This window comes from Balaenoptera physalus, assembly GCF_965194825.1.
Source record: "Balaenoptera physalus genome assembly, chromosome: 20".
NCBI classification, from domain to species: Eukaryota; Metazoa; Chordata; class Mammalia; order Artiodactyla; family Balaenopteridae; genus Balaenoptera; species Balaenoptera physalus.
The window spans coordinates 13074053-13095471 of record NC_138901.1 but is presented as its reverse complement, the minus strand read 5'-3'; the positions used below and the strand labels follow the sequence as shown (position 1 = coordinate 13095471).

The following is a 21419-nucleotide window of genomic DNA, read 5'->3' as shown; positions in this document are numbered from 1 at the left end:
GTCACATTCAAATGGTTCTACCACGTTTTCCTCCACCGGACACCCTGCCCCAGGCAAGTGCTATGACTAAGAAGCCCAGTTTGGTTAATTTGTCCTCTGGCCAAACAACTTTAATGAAACCACAGGGTGCCGTTTCCAAAGACTCCTGAAAGAACAGGAATCAAAGCCACATGAGAAATGTTCTGGGTAAGCAAGTGCCTTCTCTTCAGGTTCAAAGATGAGCTCACGCCACGCTCTGAAGCCAGAGGCCTGCTGCTTCCCTTCCATAGACGGGGGCATGGAGAGGGGCTGCTCCCGCTGGGATCTCAGGTGCTGCTGTAGGACCCGCTTCTCCCTGAGGGGCAGAGCCAACCACATCTGGAGTCTGGGGCGTGCATCTGGGGTGCGGCCTGCCCGTCCGAGGGTGCGGGCCACCTGCTCGACAGCCACCCTGACCTGGACACGAGGCTCCGCCACGTCCTTAAACCACATGCCAAACCAGGGCCCCCGCCCTCCCCACAAGGGGCTCAGGCTGTGGGACTGTGGGCATCTGCCGTCTTCACTTCCCGGGTCTTTAATCTTGTTTGTGACTGCTTTACCCTTTAACAAGGTGTACTTGTGACAGTGACAGAACGGATAGAAGAACCCTCACTGTGAAGGGGGGACAATCCCAGCAGCTGGCAAACAGAATGGCGCGCCCCCGTCCGCTGCCCGCCCTTGGGAAGCACACAGAGCCACCTGTCTCTGTCAGTCTCCAACCTGAGGAGCCAGAGCGGAGATGGCATGCCTGCCAATGTGAGCAGAGCGCAGCAAGTTCAAAGGACCACCAGCCTCAATTTTTAATATTGTGTTTCCCTTCCTTGAATTTCCTAGATTTCCATTAATCCTAATGCTTAAAGAGGGACTAAACCAAAGGGTGTTTCAAAGATCTACAGTAAAGAGGCCTTGCAATGAAATGAAGTTGCCAAACACTTATTTCCCTGCCAGAGGGTTAAAAATCATCCCTGCAAGAGGAAGAGGCTTCAAGGGAAATAAAAATCAAGCGCCAGTTTCGATGGTACTTGTTACGAGTCCACCTGTTTCGCCTAACCCACACTAATGAGCAGGTGGATAGAATGAAGCCAAGTGCACCGAAGGAGGCAGATGCAATCCTGAAGCGCAGCACACCTGCAGGTTTCATCATGCACAGCGGACACCCAGCCTCCCCGTTCAGGTCTGACAAGCTCATGGTGAAACCGCTCCCGCCCGGGAGAGTTCAGCACCAACACTGTTTCCTCCTGCCCGGGCGGCAGTAGCAGCAATTAAACCAAATTTCTCCTTCAAAAAAAGGAAAGGAAAGAACGTGCATGATTCCAGAAAGACCCTGGGTTTTCCAGAGGAAGCACTGGGCTTCTGAAGGCTCCAGAAGGATGTGCCTGCACTGGGAGCTGTGGGAGGGCCAGGCCTCCCCTACCCTGGCAGGACTCTAACACCAGGTGATACCCTCACTGAGGGCGCATCTCCCCGACAGCTCCGGGGTGCAGCTGCCAAAGGGCCTCGGCCCCGCAGGGCTTCCTCCTCTGGGCCGACAAGCGGGCAGGGACACAGGGTTCGACTTTGCTAAGCCTTTGGGAAAATCATTTTATTCCTCAGGAGGAAGAGAAAACGGAGGCCTTCTCTCCTCCTGAGTGTCAAACGGGGAGACATCCCAATAAAAAGCACTTCCCCACTCATGGCCAGTGAAGGGGCCAGCAGGAGGGCAGCAGCGGGCTTGCCAATGCCTGTGCCCCACTCGGGGAAGAAGGAACAGAACTTGGGAACAGGGTTTCCCTGGTGGCGCAGTGGTTAAGAATCCTCCTGCCAATGCAGGGGACACAGGTTCAAGCCCTGGTCCGGGAAGATCCCACATGCCGCAGAGCAACTAAGCCTGTGCGCCACAACTACTGAGCCTGCACTCTAGAGCCCGTGAGCCACAACTACTGAAGCCCGGGCGCCTAGAGTCCGTGCTCTGCAACAAGAGAAGCCACCGCAGTGAGAAGTCCTCACACCGCAATGAAAAGTAGCCCCCCCTCGCCGCAACCAAAGCCCACACACAGCAATGAAAACCCAACATAGCCAAAAATAAAATAAATTAATTAAAAAAAAAAAAAAGAACTTGGGAACAACCTAGTGACAAGCAGTAAAAGGATCAAAAACGTTAAAAAAGAAAAAAAAAGGACCCGTGGGCCCAACCACGGCAGAACTGGGCAGAAAAGTGGCCCCACAACCTTCTCAAGCCAAAAAAGCACTGGCGCCCCCCAGGACTCTCGCTGGTGGCCTGACGCACAGGCCCGCCGCTGCCAGCCCAGGCAGGGGTTACACAGGCCTCGCCAGCTGCAGGCCCCAGGGGTGGTCACTGCCGGCTCCAGCCCCATGGTGGAGGCACGTGCGGCTCAGCTACCCTGACCTGAACGCAGCAATGGCCTCTGGAGAGGCAGCTTCCAGGCCAGGGGGGCCTGGCAGGAGAACCCAGGAGTCTGTCAAGGACACAGATTCCAGACTGGGGGAAGGAGGTCTAAAGCAGGACAAAAGTGAGTCAGGAAGCAGCACCAGCGTCTGGGCGGGTCTACCCTGCAAGACCAAGTGGACTGACAGGCTTGGCCGTGTTCGTCAGACCCTTGTTTCTCTGTGACCTAAGACTTCTCAATGTGACTCATGCAAAAAACTAAGAATCCACTTACACTCAAACTTTCAAATAAACCATCTCAGCTGCATCCACCCATCCTTCACCAGGGCTGGATGCCCTGCACTACCTCCCTCCCCCGCCCGCCCAGGACCCCTGCAGCGATGTCCTGGTGACCAGGACCACCCCCTCCCCTCTTGTCAACACTCAGCACCATTCCTGGCCAGCCACCTCCAGCACTGACCCCCTTCATAGCAATAGAGTTCTCCTTAAGCACCTCCCCACACATGCAGCTGGAACGAGAGCCACCTGCAGGCACAGGCTGATACCTATGTTCCATCAATATTACAGGTGTGCAAGCCATAACAAATTTTTAAAAAACCTCAGAAATACAGAAAAAATATTTAAATTATTGTTAAACTGGGGCTTCCCTGGTGGCGCAGTGGTTGAGAATCTGCCTGCCAATGCAGGGGACACGGGTTCGAGCCCTGGACCAGGAGGATCTCACATGCCATGGAGCAACTAAGCCCGTGTGCCACAGCTTCTGAGCCTGCGCTCTAGAGCCCATGAGCCACAACTGCTGAGCCCGCGTGCTGCAGCTGCTGAGGCCCGTGCGCCTAGAGCCCGTGCTCCGCAACAAGAGAAGCCACCGCAATGAGAAGCCCGCGTACCGCAGCGAGGAGTAGCCCCTGCTAGCTGCAACTAGAGAAAGCCCGCGTGCAGCAATGAAGACCCAAAGCAGCCGAAAATAAATAAATAAATTTTAAATAAATTATTGTTAAACTTAAAAAAAAAACCAAAAACCTGTTGCTACTATTGTAGCAAGGAAATTGAAAATATATGCTCAAACAAAAACTTATACACCAAATTTCAGATCAACATTATTCAGAGTAACGAAGAATTCCCATACAGTGGAGTATTGACCGTTAGAAGGAACAAAGCACTGACACAGGCTGCAATGTGGAGGAACCGTGAACACTTGATGCTAAAGGAAAGAAGCCAGACTCAAAAGGTCACATTGCACACGATTCCACTTGTATGAAATGTCCAGAATAAGCAAACCCAGAGAGACAGAAAGTAAATCACTGGTTGCCAGGGGCTGGGGGATGGCAGGGGAGGAACAGGGAGGGACTGCTAATGCATGTGGGGTTTCCTTTAGGGGTGATGAGAGTATTCTGGAATTAGACAAGTGGTGATGGTTGTACCCTGTGCATATACAAAATAATCACTGAACTTATATACTTTAAAAAGGTGAATTATGTGAATTACATCTCAACTTTTTAAAAGCCAATGTAAGTATAACATATCACATTTATTTACAGAATGAAAGGACACATGAGTAAACAGATCACCTCATCAGACTACAGGAACATGTTTTATTTTTCCAGGTTTCTTTTTAAAACATCTTGAGATACCCTCATCATATAAATGACAATCCTTCCTGAAGACAATGGCATCATAAATGAAAAGACACAGATGAGAGAACATTCTAGGTGCAGGGCAGGCAGGGCGGAGGACTGTCCTCTCCGATTCTCCCACCTCCTGTCCCTCCGCCCCAGGACATCACACCAACAGCCCCACTTCCCCCAGGCCCTCACGCCTCCTACACCCCGTCAGAACCTGCAACAGCCAAGGAAAGGAGATGGGATGACACCCAAGAATACGACATCACGCTGAGTCACGGCCCAAACGCCACCATTTAAACATAGTCCAAATGCCCTGCTCTCCTCAAAGTGGGCCCTGGGCTCTCCAGCTTCAGAGACAAGGGCAAGGATGAAATCACACCCACTGCAATGAAAAAGCAAGGACCACAAGGTCCAGGGAGGGGAGCCCTGATCCCAGAGCATCAAGTGTGGCAGCCTCCCCTCCCCCGCAGAATTTAAACTCAATTGATCTTTCCTCCTAGAAAAGGCACCACCAGACAAGCAAAGCAGGCAGCCAGGAAACGGTGGGAGCTCTCAGGCCAGGGGCCAGGTCTGCGCTCAGTACAGTGGTTACAAATATCCTGAGTATCTGAACAAGACCAAATTTCAAATCACCTTATTTCCTTCAAGCTGGCTCCAATCATTTTTCTCTGTAACAGCCGAGCAGCAGGAAGCTCGAGGAGGACACGCCCCTGCCTGCCTGCTGGCTCCAGCTCTGCAGGCATCGGTGCCCCCTGGCGGCGATGCGCAGGGCCACCAGTCCACCCCCTTCCCCAGAGCAGAAAGCCCATCGCTAACAATGCAGGGCCAGCCCTCAGTCACAGGGCCCGGTGCAAAGCAGCAGAGAAAAGAAACCGTGTTCACTGTCCTGTCGGGGTTCACCATCTCCTCCTGTGTTCCAACCACTTCCCCACGAAACCAAGGTAAACAGGGCTTGTCCCCAGGGTTCTGACAGCCCCACAAGCTGACCGCTGACCGCCCCGCACCACCGGGACAGTGTTTACCAGGGCCTGCAGCATCCCGTCCATGGCGATGACCCCCTCGATGGTCTGGAAGGAGGAGGAGGCCAAAGTGCATAGGCTCCAGTCCAGGAAACTCGCCATCTTCTTCTGCTTAACGTCGGGCCGCGTGACAAACCTGCCAAAAGGGAACAGATAGGTAGGTGACAGCTCGACCGAGGCCCCAGCTGCCAAGAGCTCACCCTTTCCTGGCCCACTGCCACTCTCCAACCTAAGACCCTGGCTCTCACGTGGCAATTCCCACCACCACCTCTCTGGGGTCTCACACAGTCCCCACGCCCCCCACTTCCCGCCTCCTGAGCCCCCTCATCCCGAGACCTGTGTAGCATGGGACCACCTTCACCTGAGCCCACCCACGCCCACTCCTCGGCCCAATTCTGTATCCCTTCACCTTGGGACCCCATGCTGCCATCTGCAACCTCCCTCTCTGCATCTGCCATGGGACTCCTTCTCCGTCCTCTCTGCCTGCTGCACACGCCATGCAGAGCTCCAGCTGTGTCCACGGCCCAATCGTCCCCACCGCAGGCGTCTGCTCAGTGCTGCACTCCCGGGGTGCTGGCTCTCACCCACCCTCCTGTACACTGGTCTGGGCCGGCAGCCACCCTCGGGCTCCCACACCGAAGCCCAGGCCCCCTTCACTCCTCTCCAACCAGTGCACACACCCATCCCCCAGCTCTCTGACTAAGGCTGAGCCCCTGCCCTCCTGGGGGAACTTGCAGTCTTGGGGCAGAAACACAGGAAGCAGGCAAACAATGAGAAGGAAACAGTTGAGTGAGAGGAGGACGGCAGGCGCAGGGACAGCATCGCGGGAGGTGACCTGTGAGGACCTCTCGCTCCCCTAGCTGCCCCCACAAACCACACCCAGAGAGGGCTCAGCACCAATACCACAGAAACACGCCAGGTGGCACTCGCCCCGGGAGCAGCACTCAACATGCCTGGCTCTGTCCTCTGCACCCCTGCAGGAGTCTCCTGTCCTGACCAGAAGCCCCCACAGGCCCCTCTTCCCTCAAAACCGCCACTGCCGCCTCGCGCAAGAAGATGCTCAGCCAGCGCAGGGATTACACTGCGGCCACGTAGAAGGTCTCCGTGTCGGTAAAACAAAGCTGCCACGAGTGTCTTCGCCCACCCCCTTCAGGGTACACACCCAGAGACTCGGTCACCGAGGATTTACCAAACTTTAGGATGCTGGTTACAAAGGCGAACTCACGTGCCACCCCCGCCGGCCAAGAAGTTGTGTTACGGCGCGTCTGAGAAGAGGGCCCAGGAATTTCATAAAATCTGCACCTCAGAGTGATCATCTAAAATGGATAACTGGTAATATATACCCTATCTCAATGTCCTTGGCCCTGTTTAAAGCCCCTTGATTCTGGAGGGGGCCACAGGATGAGGGTCACACCCACAGTGACCTGATCCTCAGCCTGAAGACAACAGCCGGCCGGCACTCACCCTGCACATGGGCAGGCACAGCGCCTGCAGTGGGGTGGCCCTCAGGACAGGCAAGGTCACAGGCACAGAACGGCCCACAGGGCTGGTAAGCGGCCCTGCTGGGACCCAAAGTCCAACTTGGAGACGTGAGTCACCGCGCCAGCCACTCAGGGGCCACGCACCCTGCTTCCTCCACCCACTCATCTGCTGAGCAGGCAGGAGGCTGATGTTGTGTGTGCAGCCTGTGGCGGCCAACTTCCATTCCTGGGCAAAATCACACAAGGTGAGTTTCCAAATTACAGTAAAAACCTAAGGCTCCTTTGAAAGATTTAAGCAAATAGGTTATTTTATATTTTTTTTATTTTTCTCTCTAAAAAAGAAAATGTTATGTTCGTAGCAGAGGCCCAGAAGTACAGATAAGCAAAAATAGAAAATACCTATCCCACAGATGTAACACACAGAACGAGACCCTTCTACACAAACTGAAAGATCTCTGAATCCTACACTTCTTTCCCTTTTAGGAAAAGTTACATCACAGACTACATCTACTTTCAATGTGGAACTCAGCTAACATGTGCAGGTGTTTAGAGACCCCACTGTCTTTCTCTCAGGAAGGTGATCTCCACAAGAGTGATCAGCAAAACCTTAACTACAGGACTAGACCTACCAGAGGGACAAAGGGCAAAACACCAGTGGGACACACTGCTGCCCTGGACCCTTGTCAGTACTGTTACCACAGAGCATCTGGTCTGAGAGTGAAACAGTACAGGTGAAGTGACAAACCTTATTTTGTGTAAGAACTTACTTTGTGTGTGTTTTTAAATTAATTAATGGAAAAGTTAAATATTCACAAAATGGTGATAGAATTTAGCTACCTGTAAGAAGGAAAAAAATCTATCATATATCCTATACCAAAAGAAATTCCAAATGAATTAATAATTCTATATTAAACAATAAAAAGGTAGAAAAATATAAATGATTCTTTGTAAAATCTCTTAATAGGGTAAGCCTTCAAGCATAAAAGTAAAAATAACTAAATAAATAAAAGGAAAAAAGTTACTATTTTGACACTAGAATTAAAACTTTAGTCCAAAGAAGAAAGTAAAAGGCTACCAACCCACTGGAGGAAGTATCACACCCTCCTCTAGCTAACATCCTTCAAAGAGAAAGCTCATACGACTGGAGAAAAAGCACCAAGAAGCCCACAGATATTAGAAATCAGGTCACTACATGGGACATACGATGTCTGAAATAAGACTCATGTGTTAAAGCTCACCAGCGATCAGTGAAATACAAACTAAATGTCAGTAATGAGCAAAACAATGCACAATCCAACTGGGGGAAGAGAGTTGTTCTTGAGGCTGCCCATGATTGCAGAAGTCCTGAAAACCCGCTCCCAAGAGTCACCCAGCAACAGGTGTACAGACTCAACAATGTCCTTATGTCCTGTGACTCAGAAGTCCACCTCTAAGGGCCTAGCCTAAGAAAATAATACCAAAACAGGTTTACACCCAAAGCTAGTTATTACATCATTGCTTATAAGAGGAAGGACGTGAGAAAGCTGGTCAGAGTAACTAAAAACAGTGGAATCTAAAGGAGCCATTTAATCAACGGTAACGTGAAATTAAGTGAAAAAGCAGGTGCTAACTCAAAGAGATTGTGCTATGCAAACTCCATACAATAACAGCACAGAAAAACACCAAAAAAAATACAACACATGTATTGTGTATTATTATTATAAATGGGTGGGGTTTTCGTAATTTTCTATGTTCCAAAATTTCCAACTTTTCTACTTGGAGCATACCTTGATTTTATAGTTAGATTAAAAATATCTGCTTTTTAAAATTAATGTAATCAATAAGAATAAAGGCATATCTTTCCATTGAAGAGTTTCTGTAAAATAACACTCATAGCCACACGTCTTGGTGTAAATGTAACATCAAAGTTACAGAAAATGCAGCTGATGTTTAAAGGTTCCAGTTAATGAAAGGAAATAGGTGCGGCTCCAGAACTGCACATGGTAAGAGGAAGCAATCAAAGCTGATGGCAGAGAGAGTAAGACAGGCAGCTCCCTCGTGAAATATCAGAAAACAGATGCCAGTGGGGACAAAGGCCACATGTGACCACCCTTCACACCCAGGGCCTCACTGTTAACAATCCACCAAAAAAGACAGAAATATACGAGTCAGAACCTGCCCGTGAGGTGGGTTACTCAGAGCAGCTCTAGGACCTGAGGGCATCCGCCCTTTCTAGAACTGAGGAAAACTGGCTGCACCTACAACCTGGCACACCGGCAGGAGCTGGGTGGAAAACGGGCCTCAACCTCAAGAACACTTGCTCGTCCGACCACTAGATGGCGGGGGAGCGTCCCGCCAGCAGTGGACAGGCAGCCAGGGTCCCCAGCTGCCACCTTTCTGGAGGGCACCAGGGAGGGAAGAAGTGTTTAGGGTTTCACCTCCCCCACCCCACAGGTGCAATACTCCACCAGGTCAAGGTCAGCAGAACTCTACCAAACCCTCAGTACTGCTGGTAATAAAAGATAATAAACAATAAAGATATGTTTCATTTAACAAATTTACTAAACATTTGTAAGATCACATGCAGTGTTGCTAAATATGGGGAAAAGGAGACTTCCGACTGGCTCAACCTTTCCAGTAGCTGCATTTAAAACCCCTAGAATGTTCATTCCACTTCTAGGAATTCATCCCTAAGAACCAATCAGAAATCAAACTCATACAAAAGGAGATCAGACTTGTGGTCACCAGAGGCAGGGGTGGGGAAGGGGGAACTGGAGGAAGGCAGCCAAAAAGGTACCAATTTCCAGCTGTAAGATAAATAAGTACTAGGTCTGTAACGTACACCATGATAAATATAATGAACACTGCTGTATGTTACCCATGAAAGGTGTTGAGAGTAAATCCTGGGGGGAGAGGCAATAAAGGGGTAAGGGGAAAAGGGATTATTATGAGATTATATGAAATCATGTGTGTGAAACTTCTGAAAATTGTAAAGCAGTATAGAATTTAAAGAATCTTTCATTCAATTAAAAAAAAGGAGAGTAAATCCTAAGGGTTGTCATCGCAAGGAAAAAAATATTTTTCTGTATCTTTAATTCTGTATCTATATGAGAGATGATGGATGTTCACTAAGCCTACTGTGATAATCATCTTATGATGTATGTAAGTCAAATCATCATGCTGTACACCTTAAACTTGTACAGTGCTGTATGTCAATTATATCTCAATAAAACTGGAAGGGAGACTTCCCTGGTGGTGCAGTGGTTAAGAATCCACCTGCCAATGCAGGGGACACGGGTTCGAGCCCTGGTCTGGGAAGATCCCACATGCCGCGGAGCAACTAAACCCGTGTGCCACAACTACTGAAGCCCACAGGCCTAGAGCCCGTGCTTTGCAGCAAGAGAAGCCACCACAATGAGAAGCCCGTGCACCGCAACAAAGAGTAGCCCCCGCTCGCCGCAAAACTAGAGAAAAGCCCGCACGCAGCAACAGAGACTCAACGCAGCCAAAAATAAATAAACACATTTAAAAAAAAAAACTGGAAGGGGAAAATACAGCCGATCAGAACAGTACAAAGTTTCATGTAGAGTGTCCCAGGCGGTGCTAATTTTACTAACAAAAAGTCCCCACGTACAGTGGGGTTGGAGGAAGAATAGATCACACCATAATCACATCTGGAAAACTGACCAAAGCTCCAGGCCTACCTGCCGGCACCTGGAACAACCCTGCAAGTGTACCCACGGGCCACAGACCAACATGCCCATGGGCAATGGGGGACAAAGGACAGAGCAGTTACATCTCTGGGGATGACAGTACATGTGAGTTTTATTTTGTAATTTTTTACTTTTCTTTATTTTCCTGAACACACGATTACTTTCACAGTTAGAAAGAAAGCCACGCTTTTTCATTCCTTGTCAAAACCATGAGAAGCCTCTGTCAGTGAGTTTCTCCTCCCCGAGGGTAAGCATCGCAGGCGAGCTCAGGTGTTTCCTTCCTCACTCCTAAAATCAGCTTCTTGCATTTAGGCTCTGCCCTCTGGTCTAGCCAGTACTTTCACAAATACCTCACCAATGCCCCCAACTGTCCCATAAATCAAGCATGTCTCTTCCCGCCTTGTGCAAGGTCACGGCTACACACCTAAGACAAGGTGACCCTGAAGGAGGTGTTGCCCTGTTTTCCCGATCAAAACATCCAAAAGCTTTTAGAGCCAATTTTTAACTTTCACAAATGTAGAGGGGAAAAAAAGCCAAATTTTCTAACTCGTTTATGCTATATACATACTTTAAATCACATGTCATGAATAAGATTAATTTAGAAAAACTGCTTTCTTCCATTCTCACATTTCATGAAACAGGTCTACTCAGCTTTCACATGTGTCTTTGCCACTTTTTTGGAGACTCCAGGCCCTGCTGCCTGGGTCATCTTACCCAGCTCATCAGATAAACCCATCTTTGCCTGTTTCAGGCACAGCCTGTAGTTTTTAGTTAACACAGGATGTTTGGGGATTTTTATCCCAAGCCACAATGACGTGATCACAGCACATGATCCCCACAAACCATGGTGTGGACTGCTTTCTAAGTGACTTTCAAAGGCTCTTCTAACTGCCACCCCCCCCCCCAACCAAGAGGGGAGGCCTGGCCCCGACGAAACTGCTACACCTATTCTAAATCTGCGCTCCCTTGACGGGCCCACAAACTCCTAACCCAGCGTCAGGTGACCCTGAGCCCCTAACCAGCACTGTCAGTGGTCACATCAGGTTCAGAGGTTTCCTGCACCCAAACAGCGTTGGGTTCCCTCAAGGAAAGCAGCAGAGTCCTCAGGACAGCAAAGACTTCCCCAAGCCTATCATCCCAGCATCCTCTCTGATGACAACAGACACACACAGGTGACACACACAGTAAACCTTCTCAGAAAGCACTTACTTGGACACGAGGACAGCAGCTGCGTCTTGGGCCTTGTCGCTGACGACCAGGTAGGACTACAAGGAAGCGTAAAGGACAGGCACCATTAAACACACACTGTAGACCTCAGGGACCCGCTCAGCCACCTGGTCCCACACTCAGCAGCTCCACAAGAGCCCAGGCTCATGGACAGAGGCCAGATTCCAAAGCTGCACGAACCACTCATAACGTGAGCTCAGGGCTACCGCTGCCACGTGTGTGCTCACCCTCAGCAAGTGCCCAATCCTCATACAGTGTGTGGTTACACCCCTTGAAACCCACATTTGCAAAAGCAGCAGAAAAATGAAGAGTGTATGTTGTTACCCAGAGTGCGCACAGAACACTCCTGGAACCCACCAGCACTCTGGCATTCACAACAGCTAGGAGGCCCCGCTCAGACGCAGGAGGGCCGAAGTTTAACGCAATAATTACGACACCTTAAGGGGTTTCCACTTCTCATCTCAACTGTTTTCCAAATGATACACTTAAAAGATCTTTTTTCTGGAGGACAAATTGTTAGAAATTAGGTCCTCTCCCCAGGCAATCCCACTTAGGAGACAAGCACTCAAAGGGTTAACAGAACACAGCTAGAAACAAACCACCTATCTAGAAAAGACTATTTTAGAAATGAAGATACAGTGGAGCACCTTTTCCCTTAAAGACTCTGAGGGAGACGTCTACTTACTGACACAAGACATTCAGACAGTCCTGCTCAGGGGAAAAGCAGGTCCCAGAACAGCAGGACACCAGGGGCCCTAGTACACAGGGGCCGCGTGGAGCACTGTGAAGAACAGGCAGGGAGCCAAATCCCTAGGTTCAAATTTAGATCCGCCACACGTGAGAAAGTGAGCTGGCTAAGTCACTTATTTTTACACCTGTTGCCTCCTCAGTAAAATGAGGATAAAAACAGTGAACTGCCTCATTAAGTAGGATGAAAGGAGTTAATGTATGAAAAGCCTTTAGAACAGTGTCTGGCGCCCAGTAGGGGCTCAAAGAAGCTTAGTATAAGTAAGTGTCGGGGGCAGGCTCTAAGATGGGCCCTGGTCCTGCCCACCAGTGCCCATGTCCCGTGTAATCCCTCCCATGCAGTTGGAGGACACGCTGACTTGCTTCTAACCAAGAGAATTTGGCAGGGGGTAGGAAGTCATTTCCATGATTGGGTCACATGTGAGTGTGACATGCATCTTGCTACAGCCCCTGCCCCTTGCTGGCTTTCACAGAATAAGCTGCCATCGTTAGGGGGGGGCAGGGTGGGTTCCGAGTGGCAAACAGCCAGCAAAGCACTGAAGCCCTCGGCCAACACCCTCGAGATCTGACTCCTGTCGATGACCATGAGAGCTTGGAAGCGACCTGCCCCCAGGCGAGCTCTGCCTGCAGCCTGGGGAGAGCTCGAAGGACAGGGCCCGGCGAAGCCACAGCCAGATTCCTGACCCACAGAAACTGTGAGATGATGAATGTGTGCTGTGTTAAACCATTCAAGTTCAGGGTAATATTTTCCACAGCAAAAGATAATACAATAATCTATGTCTACACATATAACATCTGTATCAGGAGAAGTTTGAAAAAATACACAAGTGTTATCTCTTGGTATTTGAGAGATTTCACCTTAATAATTTTCCTGCTTTTTATTTTCTGATTTTCCTACAATGATCATGTATTATTTATGTAATGTTAAAAATTAAATTAAAAATTAGATTTTAAATGGACCTTTAATTTGTCTTACCATTATCCCCCAAAACCTATTCTAAGCTATCATCAGAGTATCTGCACTTTCTACAGAGAAATGAGTTTTGCTAAAGTAATTCATCCTGACCCCTTTAGGAATTATCAGTTTCATGGTAAGTTATGAAATGGAATTTCACTTCACTGAAAAAGAGTAACAATGGTTGAAGAAATAAACAAATGTCACAAGTGTACCTAACTAAGCCCTAATGGCATGAGAAAGGACACTGGTCAGCAGCTCATTACTTCACAGCCATACTCACCTCTGCTACCTGGAGGATACGGTCCATGGTGGACACTCGCTCTTGCCCAGGCTGACTGTGGAGGTTGCCGTCAAGGCGTGAAAAATCAAACGGGATCAGGCAGGTCACGGAGAGCCACAGGAGGAGCACGTAGCGGGTCTCCCAGGTCTAGAGGGCCAAGTCAAAGCAACATGACTCCTGCGCAAGGGCATCCACGCAGTCCTGCCACCCCCTCCCGCTCAGCGCCCACCCAGGCCTCCAAACGCCAGGGCCTCGGAGCCAGGCTGCAGAGCACCGCACCCCACCACATGCCCTGGGGCATGCAGCCAAGAGAAACAGCAAAAGGAACAAAGAAAAATCATAACATGTCAGTCTAATGGCTTCTCATCACTGGCACCCTTCAGCGTGTAATCAGCTTTTCAAGAAAATGGAAAACAGAAAAAGATTAAAAAAACATAAGACTTAAGAATAAAGAAAAAATTCTCAACTTCCAGTCACAGAGGAGTCAATAAAACAAGATTCTGCTTCGGTCCCAGACTCCCCATCAGAGGCATGAGAAGCAGAGGAGAGCAGGGCACATGCAGAGCAAGACAATTTCCTGAGTTTGCAGTTACAACCTACGTGCCCTTCTGAATGCATCCTGTGCCCAAGAGCGCTCCCCATCACGCTGGACTGCAAGGTTGGCCACTGGCAGGCATCTGGGAACCTGGTTTTCGGGGAACATTCCCACCATTCCCTAACTGATGAGGGTCACTCTGTGCCCAGGCCGTTTGTACAAACCATGTGGCTTATGCTGAACACCTGCTTTCCTTCTGGGTTTTAGTATGTGCCTGGCAGAGTACCCAGATGAACAGCCCGCACAGAAATCGTGGGTGCCGGCCCCTATGACCTTCCTGGTGGACAACACCTCGTATGTGTTCTCACAACTTGGTGCTGCGGAATCACAAGTGCCTTGCGTGACCCAACAGGGAGACGATTCCGGAAGCTCACTCCTGGTTTCCTTTGGACTTCGCCCCATGTGCCTTCTCCCTCTGCTGATTTTGCTGTAGTAAATCATAGCCATAAGGATGACTACATGCCAATTCTTGTAGTGATCCTAGGAAATCACTGGACTTGGGGTGGTCTTGGGGACCCCCAACATAGTTCTATTTTAAGTTAAAAAAATTTGGATGATGATATAGTTATCATCACACTGTATGGAGGTTTATTGTTTTCTTTATAAAGGGCATTTTTTTAAATAAAATAATTTAAAGTAACATACGTAAAAAGAGAAAGCCAAAGGAATAAATGAAAAGAGAGGGAATGACACAAAATAGTACAAGATAAAACTGAAGGAAACAGGAAAGGAAGCTGCCAGTGCAGGAGCAGGGAAAACCAGGGAATAAGTCTGGGGGACAGGAAATGAAGAGGAGGAGGAAAGGGACACTCACTTCATGGTCTTTAGGATTCTGATCTGTAAACATATCTAAAACAGGCTTCACATCAGCTACTTCGTGTGGAAATAAACGAAGAAATGTTTTATATCCTCGAACCTATCAAATAAAGACATTGAATTATTATATAATTAGAAAATAAAGTAGCAAAATTATTTTTTTCTCTATTACCAAAAATCACCACCTATGCCACCCAATGATCAAAGAGAATTACATCACATTACAGTGATACAACTTAGTAAGACTAAACAATAAGAAAGCTACCTTTACTTCTTAAATCATTTCATAAATATGTTGTCCCAATTTGACCAACCAATCTTGGTTCATCAGAAATATAGCTATGTTACAAACGAACAAGTTTTGCTTCTACCTTGATTATGAGGAATAAGTCCTCGGGAACCCAAAAGGTCCCAAATTCATTAAGGCTTCCATGAAACGCGGTGGCACTACACCTTCAGGAGAGACCCTGCATTCAACCAACCGAGGGCAAGGACTGTGCACACAGGCCTCCCTCCACCACACAGCAGGCCCCACAGAAGCAAAACCCCAGCCGAGATGGCCAAGTCTCCCCCATGGTACGTATGGACCAGCACACACATCACTGGGGAGCCTGTAAGAATGCAGAATATCAGGCCTCACACCAGACCCACTTACTCAGAATCTGCATCATAACAAGATCCCTGAAAAGCCATCTGCACATCCACATCTGAGAAGCACTTCCACTTCCAAGTTTATTTCCTTTTTCCTTGTAAGAAACTTTTCTCAGTTACTCACATATATATATGTATATATGTATATATATATCCTCTCCGTCCCTTTCTGGCTAGCTGGTGCTTGATCCATTCAAATACAAGACGCAGAAAACACTGCTGAAAAGCACTGTTTCAGCCAAAGGGTCCCCCGGATCACTAACATCTGATCTCCAGCACGTGGTAAAAAGAGAAAGCATGAAACCCACAACTTTTGTATGAGAACAATCTTTCCTGAGAGATACCATTTTGGAAGGTACTTCTGAACCGAGTATATTAAGAAAGTGTTCTGTCAACTACAAAGTGCTATGTAAATATTACCTTGGTGATGATGTAAAGAAATTTAAAAGCCAGATGTACGAGGTCAGCCGGAGATTTCTTATCTCGCACAAATTCCAACAACAAGTTCATCATCCATTCTAGGGAAAAACATATATAAAATATTTCCTGTTAAACATCAACATGACATTAAAACAAAATGCCAAAAGAAAAAAGGGCTATTTAGAAATATAAGAATGGTTTAATATTAGTAAATCTATATAATCCAAGTATCAATAGAGCAAAAGAAAAAAAAAACACTTTCATCTTCACAGTTTCTAAAACGGCACTAGCGTTAATACAACATTTATTCCTGCTTTTAAAATGTAAGGAAAATATTTTTTATTATTATTCTATATCAAATCAATATCTAATACCATGCTTTACAGAAAATACCTCTACAACTACTATGACCTAATAACAATCTGGTTCTAACCAATGTAATAAGACAGAATAAAAAGGATTTCCACTTCCAGTTATACAGGAATAATTGATATGGAACTGCCTTACCACCAACAACAATTAGAGAACAGGACAATTATATTTTCAGACACTGGAACAACAGGCAGCACATGGTAAACCAACTGCAATCTACAGCCACCCAGGCCGTCCACCAGAAGGTAATTTTTAGAACCCAGTGCAGAGAGGGGGGGACTCAAGCATAGCAAAGACTGGAGTTCAAGGAGGCTGAGTCAGCTGAAATTTGCAGGGCAGCATGCCAGAGGAAGCTAAGCAGAGAATGAGCTCTGGAAGTCTGCAGAGGTCCCCTCGAATCTTTGGGTGAATCTTCACAGGCACGGTGGTTAGTCCACTAGGCTGGGTAAGAACTGCCAGGAAGCACTAAGGCAGAGTTCCCATAGCTCATATAGGGCTGGCATTCAAATTCCACAAGGCCAGAGTGCAGAGTCCTTGTTGAGCACCCAGAGCAACCAGCAGACATTCCAGAAATGTCTCTCCTTAGTAGTAACGCTAAATTAAAGAAAAACAAGAGAAAAAGCTATACCTGCCCTAACAAACCTTAAAGGATATACATGATATACAATTAACTAAACAGTCTTGCCAAACTTCAACACTTTAAAGACAAAAAACTTAAACCCAACAACATAACCATCACAATGTCCATGATCCACTAAAAATTTACTAGACATATAACTAAAACTGCTGTGACACCTAACAGAAGGAAAATCAGTCAACAGAAATGACCAGGGACTTCCCTGGTGGCGCAGCAGTTGAGAATCCACCTGCCAATGCAGGGGACATGGGTTCAATCCCTGGCCCAGGAAGATCCCACGTGCCACGAAGCAACAAAGCCTGTGCACAACTACTGAGCCTGTGCTCTATAGACCGTGAGCCACAACTACTGAGCCCCCATGCCACAACTACTGAAGCCCGCGTGCCTAGAGCCCATGCTCTGCAACAAGAGAAGCCACCACAATGAGAAGCCTGCGCACCACAACGAAGAGTAGCCCCCGCTCGCCGCAACTAAAGAAAGCCCACGTGCAACAAAGAAGACCCAACGCAGCCAAAACAATAAGTAAAAAAATAAATTTATAAAAATTAAAAAAAAAAGAAATGACCAGAAATGACAAAGATGATATAATTACTAGATGTAAACTTTAAATACTACAAAATATCCTCAAGGATGTAAAAGAAAACATGAACAATATACAGCACGCAGACTTCTTAGTTGCAGCATGCAACTAAGATAGATATTTAAAAAAACAGAAGATATTTAAAAAACAAACAACTTCAAGAGCTGGAAAATAAGATCCAAAATGAAAAATTAAATGGGATTAATAGCAGATTAGACAGTGCAGAAGAAAAGATCAGAGAACTTGAAGACACAGTAATAAAAACTTCTACCCTAAGGGGAAAAAGGAAGTAAACAACTAAACAGCTTCAGCAACACTGCCACAGTATCAAGTGTATCTGCAGATGTGTGACTGGAGTCCAAGGGGAGAGGATGGAGGCAAGGGCAAAAGAAATACCTCAAGAAATAAGAGGCAAAAAATTTTCAAATCTGATAAAAACTATAAACCTATCAATCAAAAGGTTCAGCAAACTCAAAGCAGGATAAAAAGGAAAAAAACCACACCATGGCCTGTCATAATCAAATTGTTGAAAACCAGCAGTAAAAAGAAAATTCTAAAAGCAGCCAGAGAAAAAAGCACACACTACACAGAGAAATAGAGATGAGTAAAGACAGACTTCCTGGGACTTCCCTGGTGGTCCAGTGGTTAAGAATCTACCTTCCAATGCAGGGGATGCGGGTTCGATCCCTGGCTGGGGAACTAAGATTCCACATGCACCAGGGCAACTAAGCCTGCATGCCACAACTAGAGATCCCACACACCACAACTACTGAGCCCATGCGCCACAACTAGAGAGAGGCCCATGTGCCGCAACAAAAGATCCCACATGCCGCAACGAAGATCCCACGTGCCACAACTAAGACCTGACACAGCCAAATAAATAAATATTGAAAAAAAAAAGACAGACTTCCCATCAGAACCAATCAAGCCATATCTTTTAAAATGCAGAAAGAAAAAACTGTCAACCTAGAATTCTATAACCAGCAATATATCTTTCAAAAATGCAAGTGAAGGGACTTCCCTGGTGGTCCAGTGGGTAAGACTCCGTCCTCCCATAGCAGGGGGTCCAGGTTTGATCCCTGGTCAGGGAACAAGATCCGACATGCTGCAACTAAGAGTTTGCATGCCTCAACTAAAGACCCCGCATGCCGCAACTAAAGACCCCGCATGACGCAACTAAGAAGTCCACGTGCCACAACTAAGAACTGGCGCAGCATAAATAATTTTTTTTTAAAACTGCAAGTGAAGCAAACTATCAAACAATAGCTGAAAGAATTCAACACCAGTAGATTTACACTAGAAGAAATGTTAAAGTAAATTCCTCAAACAGAAAATAACTACCAGACAGAAAACTACAATTTACAGAAAGCAAAGAATAAAAGTGGAAATAGTAAATACATGGATAAATATTAAAGATTTTTTTCTCATTTTTAAATTTCCTTGGAAAAATAACTGTGTTTAAAGTGAAAACAATACACTGTAAGGTTATAACATACACAGAGGCAAGATGTACGACAAATTGGCGGGAGATGGGAGTCCTCCTATGAGGCTCTCACGTTATACACGAAACAGTGTGACATCATGTGAAGGTAGACTGTGATACATATTGAGGACACATATTGTAAATCCTAGAGCGATCACTAAAAATATAAAGCAAAGGAACAGCTAATGAGACGACAGTGGAAACAAAATCAAACACCAAAAAATGCTAATTTAATACAAAAGAAGGTAGGAAAGAGTAAAGAAGAAACAAAACATAAATGGGGCAAATACTAAGCAAAGAGCAAGAATTGAGAGCTACATTAAATGACCTAAACACTACAATTAAAAGGTAAGGATTACCAAACTGAATTTTAAAAATAGGAAGACCCGACTACATTCTCCCTACGTGAAATGCGCTTTAAAAATAAAAATGTAGCTAGTTAAATGTAAAAGGGATGGACTTCCCTGGTGGCGCAGTGGTTAAGAATCCACCTGCCAATGCAGGGGACACAGGTTCAAGCCCTGGTCCAGGAAGATCCACATGCCGTGGAGCAACTAAGCCCACGTGCCACAACTACTGAGCCTGCGCTCTAGAGCCCACGAGCCACAACTACTGAGCCCACGTGTCACAGCTACTGAAGCCTCCACGCCTAGAGCCCATGCTCCACAACAAGAGAAGCCACTGCAATGAGAAGCCCACGCACCGTAACAAAGAGTAGACCCTGCTCGCCACAACTAGAGAAAGCCCACGCATAGCAACGAAGACCACACGCAGCCAAAAATAAATAAATAAAATAAATAAATTTATTTAAAAAAAAAAAAGTAAAAGGGAGAAGAAAGATACACCAAGCAATCACTAACTATAAGGAAGCTTGAGAGGCCACATCAATATCAGACAAAATGGACCTCAGAACAAGGACTATTACAGAGAAAAAGAGAACTTTTTTTTTTTTGGCCACTCAGTTTTCAGGATCTTAGTTCCCAGACCAGGGATTGAACCCGGGCGCCCTGCAGTGTAAGCGCAGAATCCTAACCACTGGACAGCAAGGGAATTCCCAAAGAAGACATTTTATAATGATATAAGGATCAATTCATCATGAAGACTTAACCATCCTACAAGAGCATACATGAAATTAAAGAACTTCAAGATAAAGCAAAAACTGAGAAAACTGAAAGGAGGAAAAGACAGATCTATAGAGTTGAAGATTTCAATACTCCTCTCCCAAGAATTGATAGAACTACTGAAAAGAAAATCAGTAAGGACATAAAAGACCCAAACAACACTACTGACCACCTTATTTAAATGACACTTAAATGGCACTCCAACCAAAAGCAGAAAGACATTCTTCTCAAGTACACACGGAACTCTGAACAAAACAGACCCATATGCTGGGCTGCAAGTCTTAATAACTGTAAAAGGTTGCAATTTGCACCTAGGAAATGCAGGGTAAAACTACAATGAGATACCACTACACACCCACTAAAATGACTAAAATCAGGAAGACTGACAATACTAAGTGCTGATGAGGATGTAGGGTAACTGGAATTCTCATAGATTGTTGCTGGCAATGTAAGATGGTACAACCTTTACGAAAACATGGCATGGTGGCAGTTTATCATAAAACCTACCTTTACTATACACCCAGCAATTCCACTCTTACATAGAAATGAAAACATACATCCACCCAAAGAATTGTCTGTGAATGTTCATAGCAGCACTAGTAACAGCCCAAAGCTGGAAACAACCCAAAAGTCCATCAACAGGTGAAAGAATAAAGTATGGTTCAACAAAAAAGGAACAAACTGCTGTTACACATGCAACAACACGGATGAGTCTCAGAAATACTATTTCAACAGAAGAAACCAGAGAGTAAGTAGAACACTGGTTGCCCAGGGCCAGGGTGGTGGTCTTGACTGCAAAGGGACATGAAGTGACTTCTTGGGGTGCTGGAAATTTTTTACACCTTAATAGTGGGGAAGGTGCATACATCTGTCAAAGCTCAAACTGTATACTTAAAATGGGTGTGTTTTATCGTATGTAAATTATATCTCAATAAAGTTAACTCCTAAAAAAAGTTTTAAAGGAAGAATGAAAAGGTATACCATGGATAAATATATCAAGTTAACATTATTTTAAAAGCATATAATTATTTACCTTTTTAGAAAACTCAAAAGAAACCGAAAAAGTAGTGAAGTATTTCATTATACACTAAACCTTGAAAACATTATGCTGAGTTAAAGACACTAATCACGAAAGACCGTATATTGCCTGATTCCACTATATGAAATGCACAGAATACACAAATCCACAGAGACAGATCGTGGTCCCAGGGACTGGATGGAGAAGGAATCGAAAGTGACCGCTGATGGTGAGTATGAGTTTCTTTTTGGAGTGATGAAAATGGTCAGGAATTAGTGGTGATGGTTGCACAACTC

General features: G+C 46.3%; 1 protein-coding gene across 1 annotated transcript in view; it reads right to left on the bottom strand.

Moving 5' to 3' along the window:
- The window catches only part of TBCD (tubulin folding cofactor D), a 174201-nt gene that overhangs the window by 139712 nt on the left and 13070 nt on the right, over positions 1–21419 (bottom strand). Inside the window, exons 3-7 of the mRNA XM_082441993.1 lie at positions 15913–16010; positions 14840–14941; positions 13431–13577; positions 11428–11483; positions 5049–5181 (exon numbers count right to left, since the gene is read on the bottom strand). Coding sequence (XP_082298119.1) covers positions 5049–5181; positions 11428–11483; positions 13431–13577; positions 14840–14941; positions 15913–16010 — 536 coding nt within the window. The remainder of the gene's footprint in view (positions 1–5048; positions 5182–11427; positions 11484–13430; positions 13578–14839; positions 14942–15912; positions 16011–21419) is intronic.